This window comes from Aspergillus affinis (genome assembly GCF_023601865.1).
Source record: "Aspergillus affinis strain CMG 70 chromosome Unknown NODE_1_length_919884_cov_86_970707, whole genome shotgun sequence".
In the NCBI taxonomy this organism is placed as follows: domain Eukaryota; kingdom Fungi; phylum Ascomycota; class Eurotiomycetes; order Eurotiales; family Aspergillaceae; genus Aspergillus; species Aspergillus affinis.
The window spans coordinates 1-16508 of NW_026515782.1; the positions used below are offsets into that span (position 1 = coordinate 1).

The following is a 16508-nucleotide window of genomic DNA, read 5'->3' on the forward strand; positions in this document are numbered from 1 at the left end:
TCATTCAATTCCTCTTCTTCGAATTGTTCATTCCACTGCTCGTTGGGAGGATCGTCGCTCTCATAGCCTTGAAGATAACCATTTAATGAAGCCATTATTACTGTATACAGCAACGTGCTGCAGTAATAATGACGATGACGGCGATAGCAACATATAATATTCAGCATACGCACTTGGTGGCGAATATACAGCTTACCCTATGATAAGAGCCCTATAATACAGCCAAAAAAGGAATTTTTCGCCCGGGAGAGGGGGGAGGTGTCGGTCTAACACGACCCTATATTTATAGATCTGCTCAGGTACCTTAGGCGACTAGCGAAACAAACTTGCGGCGCTTACCGATATGTTGGGCCGGCGCTTGGAAAATAAAAACACCGGCGATCGCAAGGGGCCCAATACCGAGTTCATATTGCAGTTGTGTTTCCTGTCAAAGCAGAAAAAGAGCATAATATCTCAACCTCTGGACTGAAGAAAATTATGTTCTTTTCGACCGAGCATTCTAAGCCTCCAGTCCCGTACGTCCCCGGATGGAAATTTCTTGCAAGATCTCATACTGCTCCAGCTCCGACGCCGGTGGTGACAGACTGCTGCATCAATAGTGAAAGCGACGATGACGAAAGAGAGCGACTGAGCCCAGTCGATCGATGTCTAAATCGACCCCCGTTGCCTGGCAAGGACGGAGATGATACGGTCAGCCTTGAAGTTATCGACGTTTAAAGGGAGGCGATAGGCACAACTCCCAGGTATTCACTATCCACTTATTATCGTCAACGTCACCATTACTTCCTCGCAAGGGAACCAAGCCAGTTGAAAAAGTATACGACCCACCCTATTTCAATGACGACGAGGGCTACCTCAACCCGTTCCTTTGCATAGACAAATACTATACTCACGAGGCAAACGCGTATCCAGCGCTTCGCGAGCTGCAAAGTCAATGGATCCCGAACTACTACGGATCCTATTCCTTAAATCTGCCCGTGGATTCTCTACGCACACGGACTGTTCGAATGGTTCTAATCGAGCACGTTTCGGGGACTACAATGGCGGGTGCAGACCCAAGGACTTTCCCCCAGCCAGTTCGTCAGTATATCATGAAGTCAATCGTAGATCTTGAAAGTCGGATTTATGAGAAGAATCTATGGCTTTTGGACCTCTAGCCGCGAAATGTCATCATTCGTTCGCCAGCGAGCGACCAGCCTCGCCCTCAGGTGGTTTTTGTTGACTTTGCCCATGCTCTTTTTAACCGGAGACGAGATGACCCCATTGCGCTGGAGCAGAACTATTTTCTGGGAGAGTATATTTCACCCATTTTGCGGTGGAATGAAAACAAGGATAACCAATCCCCGTTCTCAGACTGGATTGATTGGGACTGGGATAGTTTGTTGGGAGTAGAGTTTGCGCATACAGTTGCAGGGATCACGCCGGAGATGCGAGAGCGATGGTCCGACATTTACTAGGTGACTTGTTCTGTATACTAATAGAGTGCTATCTAAGATCTGAAAATATTCAAAGAAACGGGGTATGCTATCTGTTGATTGCTGAGAGACATCGCAGCTCATCGAGAATACCGGCCCGAATACCAGAAAATCCTAAGTTGCCAACAAATATCAAATTTTGCAACTTCGTAATATAACATTGACATCTGCATATATAGAGATGTGATTGAAACTATCATAGATAGTGTGTAAGTATCAACCAAATGACCAATGGCGCTAGGGGTTCCCGGTTAACTATTCTAGGTTGAGCTTGGATCAAAGAACTATGCCGATTGGGGCCTCTGGTCTGACTGCTTGCTAGTCCGATCACATAGCATACAAAGGGTCACAGCACGCATATGATAATCTTGACCTCATTCTGGCTAACAGGATTCAAGCATTCCTATCACACTAACAGGCCCGAGTTTAATAACGGAATGTGCCAAGATTAGAGTTGTATATCTTATTCCAGTGAGGTGCAAAACGCTGAACAACAGGTGGGTCCCCGGAGAATTACGTGGGCAATAGAAATCGGGCATGACAGATTGCCCAATCTTCCTTGATCACTCCCGGATGAATAAGAGCGTGGATTCATACACCTCACTATTCTTGGCCTCGACTTAACCTGAAAGCCAGGAGATTTCTCCTGGAATGTAAGAGATATTATGTGTGCATCAGCCAACCAGACTGGTAATGACCAGTGCTGGCCAGAACAAGAGATCTCTGTCCGGAGCAGACCACTACTCCGTATTGAACAGTCACTCTCAAGTGGAACCTGTAGAGAAGGGACCCAAGTCTAAACATTATTTCTATGCCTGGGAGTGCCTACGTAAAGGAGTGCGAGTCAGTACCCAGTGGGGTGATTCAATCCAGCCGGAATGCAATTATCCACCAATCAGGTGACGAGTTGGACAAATAGATTGAAGGGATTAATTGGATATACCAGGCTGATAGAAATACTTAGCACCCGTTTCAAGTTATTTTTGTGTAGAAATGAACAGGGCTGAAGACTTGCGGCACATGGTATCATCTTTTCCTTGTCGCAGGAACCTCCTAGCAACGGTAGGCTTTGGGTGACAGAGATAATTATCATGACCACAGAAAGTAGTTGACCGTTGCAGATTCAGAGCGATTGTGATATCTTTCACCTGCATTTGACAAAGGATCTTATCATAGATCTTTCAATTTGCGTTTGTTAGCGTTCCCTCAAATTTGAACCAAACAATGGGTTCGTAGAACTCACTAATTCATCGTAATACCACAAGAGCTCCAAGGATACCCATCAACAACAATCTCTCATGAATAAGAGAGACATGGCAAGATATGGTACAGTATGACACCCATTACCCATAGACCACAAACGATGAAGATGAAGATCAGATATTGAGAAATCACCAGACAATCTTCTGACTTGCATGCAAACACATCCAGCACGTTGTTGTTTATAGTAAGATGCCTTGTTGAACGAATAGTCAGGGTTGGAATTGTGACATCAAAGATAGAGCCTAGTACACACTCACAGTATAGGCATTTTGCTCGCAGATCAGTCTCTCGTGGTATGGATCAATGCTGAAAGCCCCTGAGCATGAGAATCCCTGGTAGGATTAGTGCGTATCCACAGACTCGGATAGACAAGGAACAAGAAGGAATACATACAACCTTGATTTGTGCTTGGAATGGAGTGATACCGCGTTTACAGCAATCCATTGAAGTAGGTTCCCCGCTGACTAGACTGGTTAAATAGACTTCATATCTAAGACGTTGGACTGTTCTCTATCCCCAAATCACAGCCAGAATAGCTGATCACCGGTGTGCAAGTGAATGAACCTTGTCAGTTAGCGACTTCTATCGGCACCATCCATTATTGAAACCGGACGCCCAGTTATCTACATATCAGTGATCGTGTAGTTTGGTATGACTTGGTGACTTTGCCATAATATCATCTAAGAGCACAGTTAGTCTTGCCTGCATAATTTGATAGATGTTACTAGGTACCTAGTTGTACTCTTTATTATGGCCAATAGCGGTGTATCTCTCTCACTCACCGCAAATATCCAGATCTGCCAAGTACAGCAGAAAGGTAATGTCATCATAGCCCGTCCGACTAACGCCCAAGGAGCTAATCTCCCCACAATAACCAAAAAAAAAAAGCGTGGGGAAAATGCGGAGTCTCGCCTTATCCGGCGATCTCGGATAACCAAACAACGATCAGAGTTCGAATGCCACGAAAGACAAGACGGAAAATTGCAATCCGGAGGAATGGTCGGGCGGATAATTCGGCCGTATAGAGCTTGCCTTTTTCTATATAACCAGGTCTTCATCATATGGTGCTGGTCTGGGAAGATGTATACAGCCGACAGCCCAATTCCCTAGAGATGAAGTCCCCCGCACTAGCCCTGACCCTAGCAGTAGCAGGTCTACTCTCAGGGTCCCTCGCCTCCGACAGGGTCAGCGTTCCTGAATCTTTCCTGCGAAGTATTCGCTCGCCTCGGCCGTTCCACGCCAGGGATTCCCCGGCGCGCAACCGCACATGCGTCGTGGAGAGCCACAATGACCACGCCACCGACGACTCGGAGTATATCTTAGAAGCCGTCAACGCCTGCAACCCCGGCGGCCACGTTCTCTTTCCGCGCGAGCAGAGCTATCAGATCGGTCGCCCCCTCAACCTGACGCATCTCTCACAGGTCGATCTCGACATCCAAGGCGCGATCCAGTTCTCCGACGACCTGACCTACTGGCAAAACCACACCTTCGATCTAGAGTTCCAAAACAGCACCAGCTTCGTCCTGCTGGGCGGCAAGGACGTCAATGTCTACGGCGGCGGGTCGATCCACGGTAACGGGCAGTTATGGTGGGACGCCTACGCGAAAGACAAGACCATTAAACGACCGATCCTCCTGGCCACGGCGGGCTTGCAGGGCGGGTCGGTCTCGGATCTGAACATGCTGAGTTCGCCATTCTGGCATAACATCGTCATGGACTCGGAGGATGTTACGTTTCATAATATCTACATGTACTCGGTCAGCGATAATGAGAATTTCGAGAAGAATACCGACGGATGGGATACGTATCGCTCGACGAGAATTACGATCCAGAATTCCACGGTAAATAATGGTGATGGTTTGTTGGCCTTCCTTCTCCCCCGATTCCTTCTTCCCAGTCGTATATGCCCACCCCACAAACCCACAGCTAAATCCCTTATCCCATGACAGACTGCGTCAGTTTCAAACCCAACAGCACCGACATCACCGTCCGCAACATGCACTGCAACGGCACGCACGGCATCTCAGTCGGCAGTCTGGGCCAATACCCCTCGCGCGTCGACTACGTCGAGAACATCCACGTCTTCAATGTCAGCATGTACAACTCGTCCGAAGGCGCGCGAATCAAGGTCTGGCCTGATTCGTATTCCGAGAAATCCAGTAGCCTGACCGGTGGTGGAGGCCGCGGGCTCGTGCGCAACGTCACCTATGATACGATGTGGTTGGATAATGTTGACTACGGGTTGACAATCACCCAGTGCTACGGGCAGGATGATGAGGAGGAGTGTTTTAAACATCCGGTAGGTTTGCTTTGCTTTCTTCTTCTGTTTGGTTTTGGTTTAAGGGTACTGGGAGCGTGTGGACTGATCTGTGACCAGGCGAAATTGAACATCACCGATGTGAAATTCCATAATATCCGGGGGCGGACGAATCGCGTGTTTGCGCCGTTGGTTGCGCATCTTGTCTGTTCTAGTCCGGAGACTTGTTCCGGGATTGAGGCCAAGGATGTGGATATTCGGTCGATTAACGGATCGAATTTGGTGACGTGTCGGAATGTGGATCGAACGAAGCTGGATTTGAATTGTGTGGATTGGAGTAAGGGTTATAATCCTGCTTAAGAGGATCCTGCGTAAGGGATGGACTTATAGATTAAGACTGGGATATATATATCAAGCTTCAAGTTCGGGCGGAATGGTAGGACAATTTATAAGCGTGGAGGCCTAATTATGGGTTACACTAAAATGCTAAAATTAAAATGTCATGCCAGTTCTTCGGAAAGTAAGTAGCCGATGATGAGCAAAAACCCACCTAGATGAAGACAAAGACGAATGGAGCATGGTCTAGGCTCATCTCAGTCAGCCGGAACTTGTCGCTCAAGACCCTGAACGCACGAATCATCCAGTTCTTCCCTGCGCAGATTAACCTCCAGATTCCGGTAAACCAGGTTAGTGCGTCGAGGAGAATCCGATCCATCGAGTGACATTGCGTTCCTGGACCTACACCACCAAACGGACGCTAGGCACCGATGCTAAATTGAACGAATCGAATAGAGAAAGCCACATATAATAACCAATGATCCTGATCAGAATTAATAATGCCTCTGTACGGCGTACAATTCACTATTAGCGCTAACAGGAACCAACTAGCGCACCCTCGTGATCACGTTGTTGGCCATTTGAAATGCTAGAGATCAGAAAGGCGTACTTTAACGAAGACTTCACCTGCTTTGTGAAATCCACCTCTCTTCTCAACAGTTGATCCAACCGTAGCAAAGATGCTGAAATTGATCACTACCGCTCTAATCGCAGTCTATCTGCTGATGAAAATTGTCGCTCTGGCCAAAAATTACAGTCGAGCTCGTCGTTCTGGCTTCCCGGTGTACATCTCCCCGGTTCCCTCTGAGAACATAGTTTGGATGGTCACTGCTCCCATTCTCCTGCGTTATTTGAAGAATTATCTGCCCCAAGGGATTTATGACCGACTTGACGTGACTCTCCATGGTTGGGAGTTTCGACAAAACGGGGCAATTTTCCGTCGAGTGGCCAAAACATTTATGTTGGTCACACCAGATGAAGTCAGCTTCTGGTGAGTGGACCGGTTTGCCGTTGCGTGTGATTGTTGGGGGATGTTGATTAGAAAATGAAGCTGATGGTGGGATAGGTCTGCAGATCCAGCCCTTGGAAAGGCGGTCCTGCAGCGACGGAAGGACTTCCCTGTACCTCCATCCGTCGCTCAGTTCATGGGAATTTTCGGATCGAATTTGCTTCAGGTAGGTTGCCTGTTGGCCTTTCCAAGTGAATATTTGCTAATCAATCATACAGACAAATGGCGACGAGTGGTTCGTACCTCTATTTATCCACATCGAACATCACAATAACAGTTTCAACTAGGCAGCGTCAACGACGTATCATAGCTCCCAACCTCAACGAGCGCATTAGTGCAGTTGTCTGGAAGACAAGCTGCGAACAGGCACAATCAATGCGTACTTACATGCTCCAGAACCCTGGCAATGAAGTTCTCAGCGGACTGCGATGTCTAGCAATCAATGTGCTTGGTCGAGCCAGTTACGGGCAACATGCAGCATGGACGCCCCAGCTTCAGGATAGCGTGGACGAAAGTGTCGACGCAAGAGAATCGTACTTCAAAACCGTCGCCATGGTAGCTGAAAAGTTAATCTTTGCGGCTCTTGTTCCCACTTGGATGCTCAAGTTGCCAGTTTGTCCGGCAGCTTTTCGCTCCCTTGGCAACCACATCGAGAAGATGCCATCATATACAAAGCAGGTGCTCGAGAAGGAACGCAAAATGGCGGCAGACGGATTTTCGACTAACGACAATATACTTAGTATGTTAGTCCGGTTTTCAGATCAGGCGAAGCAAAGCGAAACCAAAGCGTCGGGTCCGTCCCTGTCGCTGACTGAGGACGAAATCAGCGGGAACTTGTTTATTGTCAGCACTGCCGGGTACGATACCACGGCTCACACTATGGGGTACGCGGTGATTCTCCTGGCTGTGTATCCGGAATGGCAGGAATGGATGCGCGAGGAAATGAGTGGTCTCGACTCGAACGTATCGCAATGGAAGTACGAGGAGGTGTTTTCAAAATGCCCTCGCACCTTGGCTGTAATGGTCCGTACCTCGTCCCTTTCTCGCTCTGGCTCAATTCCACCCCGACTAACAAATGCGTGACAGCATGAAACCCTCCGTCTCTTCACTCCCGTTCTCCACTCTCTTCGTTATGTCCCCGAGTCGCAGCAGCTCGTATCATCTGACAAAGAAGTCCATCTACTCAAAGGCCCTATGTCAGTTTACGTGTCGACACACTCTATCCACGCTGACCCTGAGATCTGGGGCCCCGACGCTTGGGAGTTCAAGCCCTCCCGGTGGATTGGCAGCGACGGCGAAGTCATCACGCCTCCCTCGGGGACATTTCTGCCGTGGTCAGGCGGACCTAAAGGCTGCCCCGGCATCAAGATATCACAGGTGGAGTTTGTAGCCGCTTTTCTGACCCTATTTCATTCGTCGAGATGTGAGCCTCTGGCTGCCGAGGGCGAGAATATGGAGGACAAGCGGGCCGAGTTGAAAGAGTTGCTGAAGGAGGCAGTTTCGCAAGTGACGCTCACGGTCAAAGATCACGCATCGGTGAAGTTGCGATGGGTGACTGCGTAGGCACTATCCATGGTGACTACTTACGGTCATGAATTCGTGTCTTCAGACTGTGATGATTGCCGTAGTCCAGGCAGAGAAACGGAAGTCTTGGATAGGTGTAAGATGGATGGGTCGTGTCCGGCGTTCCGTGGACAGGCCAATGCTGTCGGAGCATAGGGACGTACCCTTCCGCCTGCCCTGGGGTTCGACCTCGCCTAGTCATCACTTAGTAAGCTAGATATCTTAACTAGTTAGTTAGTTAACTTAACTAACTAGTTAATTAACTAAGTTATTCCAACACATCACGACATTACATAATTAGGAGTGGCCCAAACAAAAGTGGGAGTCCCCCTATCAAATCCGGAGAAAAATGACTAGTTTTCATCATTGTACACCCACATTGACATAGTTTCCAGTCTCATCAAATGTCCAGGTTCCACAAACTTCCATGCTTGTTCCCGAATCTCCCATTCTTGTTCCCGGCTGTACGAAACAACCTCCCCAGTTGAACTAGCACAAGATGGCTGAGGCTCCTCAATCACACCTTGTGCCTGACGCGCCTCCTCGGCCCAAAGCAGACAATACCCCGTATGAACCGTGTACTCAACCAACTGATTAACCCAACTAGTATCCTGCAGGAAACCGTCCAGCTCATTCTGTAACTCCAAACTAACCTCTATGGCATTTGGGATCCAACACTCCAAACCCCCCTGCACCAGCCCCTCCCGCCCACTATCACACACCTCTAAAGCAAGCTGAAACCGCTCCTCGACGGTAATGAGCTGCGTTCCATATCGCATCGCGATATACTGTGTGAGTGTTTCCAGGACCTGACGCGCGGCAGGGTCGTGCTCGATTTGAGTACGTCTGCAGAGGATTTGTTGTCTTTCGTATTCGAGTCTCACGTGCTCGATTTGCGCGGCGCAGGCGGGGTCTCCTTGGCGGATGACGTTGGTAGCTTCGAGTTCGAGGATGTGTTGGTTTTGATTATCTCGGAGGTTTTGTACGTAGGCGAGGATTGACTCTGGGAACGGGAAGAGAATTGCGACGACGAAGAAGATTTCTTCCCATCCGGTGAAGAGTCCCGCTGCAAGTGCAAGGGATGTGGCTGGATCAATGTAGTCGCCTGCGATTTCCATGGCTTTCTTGCTCTTGTTTCAAGTTGTGGCTTTGGGGGCTGGGTAAAGTTAGAGACGAACCATAGACTTACTCGCATAGGATATGGGAGAGAGGGTGCTAAAGTACTTAAGACAAGGGCGGGGTATGCTCAATGCCACCTAATCGGGCCCATTAACTAGGTAGCCTCGCAATCCTCCTCGTCCAATATTGAGCTTGGATGGTGGAGTGTACATGCAGTATTGAATCAGAGGCTTGGTCTTATACAGTCGGTTCTGTAACGTGCCAGGGCCCGATTGCCCAGGCCAAGCCTGTGCGATGTGATCTATCAATTCCCCAGGGTATTTACACCCCCCTATTTTTACACTTTTCCAAGCTTTAGATAAACTGCATGTTGGCACGGCTCCATTGAATCGATTCGGCCATAGCCCTTCACATATAAGATATTTACTTGTTAGAAGAGTTCTCTAATGTCACGGACTGTGACCAGCCTCCGAAGCCCTTCGGGATACCCTATAACCTAACTACCCGATCAGGACTAGCTTCACAACCTGGCTTAGTTTCTTCGTTGAATGCATACCCTACATTCTCGCGATTCCTTATCGCCTGCGTAGCCGTTCGTTACAGGTCTTAACTCTTCTAGATAAGGGTTGGGCGTTGGTAATCATACCAAACAGAGATAGTCGTACAGGTAACTTGGCTTTGCTTTCTTCAGAGAAGTTGATAAACCAGCTTGAAGAGATTGTGTTTATGTCAGAAGCACTAGCAGCAGTTTCAGTTACATTAACTGGGGTAAGGCCAGTAGCTTCAGTCACTTCAGCTGATAGTATCTCCGGGTTAACAGGGACCATAGAGTATTGGCTTGCATTAAGCTGGCCGACCTTTCTTGGTATATTTGTTACCCGGTAAGAAATCCAGCGGGAGCTACGCTCGATCTGGCAAGTATTAAAGAAAGTAGAGATAGTCTCTTTCTGTGCCTCTAAAGCTGCAAGAGTTTCAGGAGATGAAAGTAGTAGAGCGAATCCAGTCTTGATAGACTGGACATCCTTGAGTACCTTGTTGTCGGTGCCCAGATGGGAGCGGAGGCTAGTATAAATAGCGTATGCGTCCATATTTTAGCAATGTGATTCGGCGGAAGGCGAACAAAGAGGCGAGAGTCAGGCTGCTGGTTCAAGGCAGAGATTCTAGTCTTTAGCTTGGTGCTGGTCTTGGTTGTGTCAGGGCCTTTGGCATTGGTTGTTTGAACAGCTGTTGCGTACGTCGACTGAGCAAGACCGGAGGGTGGACGAGATGGGGGGGAGAGAGGCAGGGGCAGGGGAGGGTGTAGTCGAGGTCAGAGAAACACCGCTGATATAGGCGTTGAAGTGTCGTTGGGCTATATCAGCCAAGGCGTTACTGAGCGCGTCAAGCGCACCACGCTGGTGAGGCGCAAGGCCTGGCTGACTCCGGTGTTTGTCGAGAAAGGCTGCTATCGGGCTGAATATCCTCTGACCTTCACCAACCCTAATAGAGGCCGCGGTAGTTGTCTCTAGTAGCGCAGCTTGTAGAGGCCCGCCTGGTTGGGGGTTGTGTGTTGCCATCGTGGCGACACGTAGCCCGTAACGGTCGGGTTGGATGTGGCTGGCAGTGGGCGGACGTCCCTGATCCCGGGCACGGTGCCCGGAATGAGAATTAGATATGAGTATTCGAAAGGGCTCTTGTAGATCTATTCTAAGCACGGTGCTTAGAATGGGCCTAAGCGGGATGTGGCCACACCGGCCACCCAATACACAAGCCATCCATCGCTTCCCACAGATGCTTAGTATCACGTGGGCTGGCGATCCCCATTTGTGGCAGAATTTTACCACTACACCAAAAAGGGTCAACCCTTCTCAGCAAAGGGTAATTAGTGCATGTATTCCCGCGGCGACACCATTGTAATCAGTTCCTATTCCTAATAGTTGATCTACTACTCCGTACCCAAAGTACTTCTGAAGTGGGTCCACCGCATTGCGCAAGCGGCTCTCCGGTCAAATTTGCCGTCCAATCACCCAAAGCTTCATTTTCATAGCCTGTCTCCAATGTATGACATCACTCCAAGCACTGCTCCCCTCCAGCTAATTAATTAATCTCTCAGCCGATCATCAACTTGACCCCGAATATCATATATTTCAGAACAACCCATCCGCCTGCTAGACCTGTATAGACGTACAGTCCTCTTCTCTTGTCTCTCTCAACACTCCTAAATCCGTCAATAAAATGCCTCGGTTTCGTATCTTAGACTCAGCTGGGCAAACGGTGCGGTATAGCATATTCTGATCTTCCCCCTCCCTCTCTCACTCACTCACTCTCTCTCATCCCTTTCCCACGTACTCCGTAAATTAGTCTACCCAGTAATACTAACCCTCCCCTTAGGCCCAGGGAAGTCGAAACCATCAAGAAGACCGCTACAAATGCATTCTCCCGGACGAGTTCTCCCCGCCCCAGGGTGCCCAAATAGCTTATTTTGCCGTCTATGATGGCCAGTATGTCTCTACCCTCTTCCCCCTTACCCTCTTTTTCTAGCTCGGTCTTGGTCTGATATCTAACACCCCACCCAGCGGATCCGACGAAGCGTCCGAATTCGCGCGTCAAAGTCTCCACAGCCGAATCGCGGACCGCGAGGAGTTCCGCTCCGGAAAGTACGAAGAGGCCATCGCGTTGGGTCTCAAAGATATCGACGATGAACTGTACGAAAGATTCCGCGGCGGAAGCGACGAGTCCGCCATGTGTGGGTGTACGGTTGCGTTGTGTCTACTGGACCTCACGAGCGGGAGTATTCTGGGGGCGAATTTGGGCGATTCGCCGATTATTTTGGGGAAGAAGGATGGAGATGGATATCGTGTTGTAAGTTGCGGTTTTTTTCTCTCGTCCTTCCTTTGATGGATCTTTCTTGGTCGTTTTCGGTTATGAAGTACCCATGGGTTTATTTATATAATGAGGGGGATTGGCTAATAAGCTATCTAATCCAGCAACGACTTTCTCATTCGCACAAACCGTCCGACGCAGACGAGCGCGACCGCATCTTCGACGCCGGCGGAAAGCTGAACGACATAACCGGTGAAGACAGACTTGGTGCAATCAACATGACGCGCGCCTTAGGCGACCTACAACTCAAGCGACCGCTAAACGAAGCGACGGTCGACAAGGGATTGGAGATGGTGTCGGGCCAATCGGATTCCCACGACACCGAAGCCGACTTTATGTCGCGATTTCCGTTCACGATGACCAGGAGGCTGTCTCGGTCGAGTAGCAAGCAGATCCTGATCCTGGCTAGCGACGGCGTGACGGATGCGTTGGAGGACGAGAAGCTGATGACGCTGGTAGGGACGATGGAGAAGCAGGGCCATTCGGCGAAGGATATCTCGCGCGCGACGATCGAGTTGGTGGGGAGGGAGAAGCATAGTGATAATTGTACTTGCATCATCGTGTTCCTCAGCTGTGAGGATGATGAATGAGTTCGGATAAATTCAATAGGTAGCGAGTGTTTACCAATAACTGATTGGGCGGCGTGAATGCATTCCGTGGCTATCTATATCGCTACAATGATATGTACAATGCGAAATGAACTGAGATGACATGACATGGCATGAGAATATTGTTCTCGCAGAGTTTAAAGTCTCGTTGCTTTGGCGTAGCCTCTCTTCTCTTACTGTTCCTCGATGCTTTGCGCAACATTGGAGCAAAATCCCTCGTGGAAGTCTAGCACCTCTTGGTACCTGGCGCGTCGTATCGTTAGCCATATACTTCTCCTGTCGGTGGTTATAGGCGCACTGCAAAAGGAAGGACTTACATTTTCTTCTTCCATTCCTCCGCTGACAACTCCATTTCTTCATATGACATGTCAATTTTGCGCTCCGCCACGGGCTCGTCTTCCGGCTCGTGGAAGTTCGCCATGTACGGATGGTCCAAGGCCTCTTCGCTGGTGATTCTTTTGTACGGGTCCAGCTGGAGCATTTTTCCGATCATGTCGACCGCTTTTGATATAGTTAGCATCACTTCCAAGTGTCAAGAAAGTTTCCCAAAGAGAGTAACAAACCTTCCTCTTCGACACCGACAAAGAATGATGAAAGCGGCCGAGGCTCCCGTGGTGGCAAAGATTCCAAAAATTTCAATGTCTGTATAGGTAACGAATATCAGCCATCCGAGTCCACATTTGACACTGCTGGATAGAAAGTGAGAGAGGACAAACATTATGGCTATAGACTCTATCGACCAGTTCCGCTGGCGGATTGCCCAAGATGTGCGTGATGATCCTGAACTGATCGATATGGTCTTTCCCCGGGAATAGAGGCGTCCCGCGCAACATCTCGGCCAAGATACAGCCCGTGCTCCAGATATCTACCGCGTAGCTATAATGCTGCCACGTCAACATCACCTCCGGGGCGCGATAGTACCGTGTCACGACGTAGCCGGTCATTTGGTGGTCTTGCTGGCGGGCGAGTCCGAAGTCACAGATCTTGAGGTCGCAGTTGTCGTTGACGAGGAGGTTTTGGGGTTTCAAATCCCGGTGGATGATGCCGGCCGAGTGGATGTATTTCAATCCTCGCTGGACAGATAGTCAGTAGCGGGGCTCGGGCTGCGATATTCGCGAAAGGCAGAGGCAGACGTACGAGGATCTGATAGGTAAAGAATTGGACGAATTGGCTTTCGAGTGGTTTCGATCGGATCACTTGGTAGAGGTCGGTCATCATGGCTTCGGTGACCATGTAACTACTTGGGTTAGCACTGTTTGCGAAGAAAGGATCTGATGGAGCAAAACGTACATGTCTTCTGACGGTGAAATGAAGATATCTCGCATGTTGATCAACTGCGTCGCATTAGCGCTCGTTCCCGTCAAAGGACCTGTCTTTTCAGAAACGGACATTCTCATGGCGCAACCCGTTCAGCAGATGGACTTCTCGAAAAGTCCGCTTCAAGATGGCGACATTATCGAATGGTTTTGCGATTTTCTTCAGGACCACTTGATCTTTGGATATGGAGTCGTGTGCGGAGCTAGCGAGACACCACCATTAGCCATCTGGTCGCGATTCACTTTCATTGTCCTGATCATGAAGATTGGAAGATAATAAACATACCAAATAACACCGGAGGCACCGAAACCCTGCGGTTCAAGATTTCCATACCTAGAGTCCGGTAAGCCTCCCTGCTCCGATCGCTGCGCTGTCACAAGACAACAAAGAAATGGCAGCTTTACCTGTCGGTGATATCATAAGTCGTACCGAGGACTTGAGTGCGTACGAAATCAGGCATAATGGACTTGCTTTTCTTTCTCGCGTGTACTGAGGAAACCAAGTGGGAGGTGGGATGATGTGAGAGGGGGGATTCTGAGGAGGGACAAATCGAGACCCATAGAGGTGAATTGGAGATAAAAAGAAAAGAAAAAGGTCGATGGGGTTGCAATGATGTTATTCGTGTCAATCCCCGGTGGGCCCTGGACTACCAAGTATGTCATCGGCATGGATCAAGGATCAAGAGGGATCGTCGCACAGCCGGACGGGAGTGAGCAACTCCACTCGATTCATCACTCTTTGCTCTGTCAGTTAAGAGTTCCACTCTTTTCAATCAAAGGCAGGTTGGCATTTTAACCCGATAGGCTGAGAGCAACAGCCGGTGCTGGCGGGGAGCTGGTTAGTTGGGGGCAGTGGGTAAAAGTCCCCACTGAACCCAGCTTCCAAGCATCCATGGATGCATCTCAACTTCTCAACTCGACAGACGTTTTACCCGGTTTTTTTTTTTTTTTTTGCAAGTGATCCTTTGGTTCGGATATTGCATCCTTAGCAATTTAATAATCTTAATAGCTTCAAGTCCTTGATGAACCAGCGGAATCAATCTTCAATTATGTCATTATTAACCCATAAACCAGCATGAGCTGCTATAGCACAATCATGTAGAAATCGTTGTTAACCCATAATTCATCTACTTTCCAATACCCAAAGCACCCTTCACCTTATCGCCTCTACATCGAGATGCCATTAGCACTGACCAAATCATGGGATCTCCACGATCTGCAGAGTGTAAGACTTACACAGACTCGGTAGCACCACCGTGCTCCTTGTTATCGTGAGCCCGCTGGCCCTTGTCGAATGCCTCCTGAGGACCTGACTTGCTCTCATCAGACTGGAATCCCCGCGCCACGCGGTCCGTGGTGTCCGTGGTCGCCTCCTTGGCCTTGTCCTGTGTGGACTTCATAGACTCGGGAGTAAGTTCCTCCTTGGCCTCTGCAGTGTGTTAGATCGGGATGGTTAAGAGGAAAGGTCAATCTAGACCAAGGGAAGCATGATCAGGGCTTGACGTACTGGTAGAGAAGTCTTTGCGGCCCGAGTCAGACATTTTGGATTATGAAGTTGATATAATATACTTGTGAAATGTAGATGTAGTTGAAAAAAAGTCACTCGAGTGTGTTTGTTTCTCAGTTCAGAAAGATGCTGAGGGAGGAATTATAGACAAAAGTACGCCTTTTTATATCGTCCTGTTCTACTCAGCTCATTATTACAGAGCATCTATTCCAGGAAGAGGCGTTGTTGCATGACGCGTGAAGTAATAATGTCCATGACGTGGGATTCATGTCAGACTCTTTCTCTCTCCCCTTCCGGCTCTGCATGTGTCCTATGATGCTCGCCATGGAATGCTATCATGGTAGTACATGGTAGTACATGCACGTAATGCATACATCAAGTGTAACTTCTCCATGTTTACGGAGCACGAGTAGATATTCCATGACGTATGAGTGACGTCATCAACCAGAAGAGCCCGGTGCTTGATTAATTGCGAGAATAATCAAGATCGTGTTTAAAGAGATAAGGAGATTGTGATCTCCGCAGATTCATAACATGGCAGTCAGGTCCACAGAGGGTAGCGCCTTTTGAACTTGCATGCACGATCTACACTCAACAGGTGTACGGACTACGGAGGAGTGGGCTGCTGTGCATGTCCCGGCAAGATTAAGGTAGCCGAAGGGCCTACAGAATACGGTGTCGAGGCACAAAGGGCCATGTAGATCATACGGTAAGATAGAGCCTAATATTCTAGAACAATTCAGGAAGTTCGATGTGTGAAGTCTCGACCCCAGTGGGGTGTAGTCCAGAGCGTTAGCGTAGTTCCTACTGTTGGTTTGGTTGCTCACCATCCCTAGATATCGAGATGAGGTGGCACGTTGAGGACACAATTTATCCATGCACAGTCCGGCTATATCTATCTTACTTCCTATTTTCTACTGGTGTAGCCTTCGGAAAGAAAGGTTTATGAGATACTATAGTACTGCACTCACTCCGTAGTAGTTACTTTTACTGCCTGTCGATCCAAATACGTCATTGCACTGTAATGGACCTTTACTACCGGATTGATCTCTTTGCTTCCTTGTTGTTACGACCACGCTCGGTCAGGCTGAGTAAGGCTAGGATCTGTACTTGATAAGAGGGCGTAGTTCCGTGGATGTGGCTGTTATTTTTCATGAGGGAGGATCAAAATGCATGACAGGCGATTTGAGAGA

General features: G+C 48.9%; 6 protein-coding genes across 6 annotated transcripts; 3 read left to right on the forward strand and 3 right to left on the reverse strand.

The window, feature by feature from the left end:
• Window positions 1-3799: 3799 nt before the first annotated feature.
• On the forward strand, window positions 3800-5355 carry KD926_003919 (extracellular exo-polygalacturonase-like protein; the record flags this gene model as incomplete). Its single annotated transcript, XM_053093716.1, has 3 exons — window positions 3800-4595; window positions 4688-5037; window positions 5116-5355. The coding sequence occupies 3 exons, from the start codon at window positions 3800-3802 to the stop codon at window positions 5353-5355; spliced, it is 1386 nt and encodes a 461-aa protein (XP_052961062.1).
• Window positions 5356-6011: 656 nt separating this feature from the next.
• Window positions 6012-7903, forward strand: KD926_003920 (cytochrome P450; the record flags this gene model as incomplete). Its single annotated transcript, XM_053096573.1, has 5 exons — window positions 6012-6322; window positions 6398-6506; window positions 6559-6575; window positions 6628-7363; window positions 7427-7903. 5 exons carry the CDS (start codon window positions 6012-6014, stop codon window positions 7901-7903), a joined length of 1650 nt encoding a protein of 549 aa, XP_052961063.1.
• Window positions 7904-8256: 353 nt separating this feature from the next.
• KD926_003921 (uncharacterized protein) lies at window positions 8257-9021 on the reverse strand (the record flags this gene model as incomplete). Its single annotated transcript, XM_053097673.1, has 1 exon — window positions 8257-9021. One exon carries the CDS (start codon window positions 9019-9021, stop codon window positions 8257-8259), a length of 765 nt encoding a protein of 254 aa, XP_052961064.1.
• A 2215-nt stretch (window positions 9022-11236) lies between these two features.
• On the forward strand, window positions 11237-12474 carry KD926_003922 (PP2C family serine/threonine-protein phosphatase; the record flags this gene model as incomplete). The annotated part of the gene is made up of 4 exons (XM_053098773.1): window positions 11237-11275; window positions 11393-11502; window positions 11578-11863; window positions 11989-12474. 4 exons carry the CDS (start codon window positions 11237-11239, stop codon window positions 12472-12474), a joined length of 921 nt encoding a protein of 306 aa, XP_052961065.1.
• Window positions 12475-12665: 191 nt separating this feature from the next.
• KD926_003923 (map kinase) lies at window positions 12666-14269 on the reverse strand (the record flags this gene model as incomplete). Its single annotated transcript, XM_053099874.1, has 9 exons — window positions 12666-12735; window positions 12810-12993; window positions 13056-13134; window positions 13209-13565; window positions 13630-13729; window positions 13783-13826; window positions 13882-14011; window positions 14095-14142; window positions 14214-14269. 9 exons carry the CDS (start codon window positions 14267-14269, stop codon window positions 12666-12668), a joined length of 1068 nt encoding a protein of 355 aa, XP_052961066.1.
• Window positions 14270-14935: 666 nt separating this feature from the next.
• KD926_003924 (heat shock 9/12 family protein) lies at window positions 14936-15349 on the reverse strand (the record flags this gene model as incomplete). Its single annotated transcript, XM_053100971.1, has 3 exons — window positions 14936-14975; window positions 15045-15237; window positions 15316-15349. 3 exons carry the CDS (start codon window positions 15347-15349, stop codon window positions 14936-14938), a joined length of 267 nt encoding a protein of 88 aa, XP_052961067.1.
• Between the last annotated feature and the right edge of the window lie 1159 nt (window positions 15350-16508).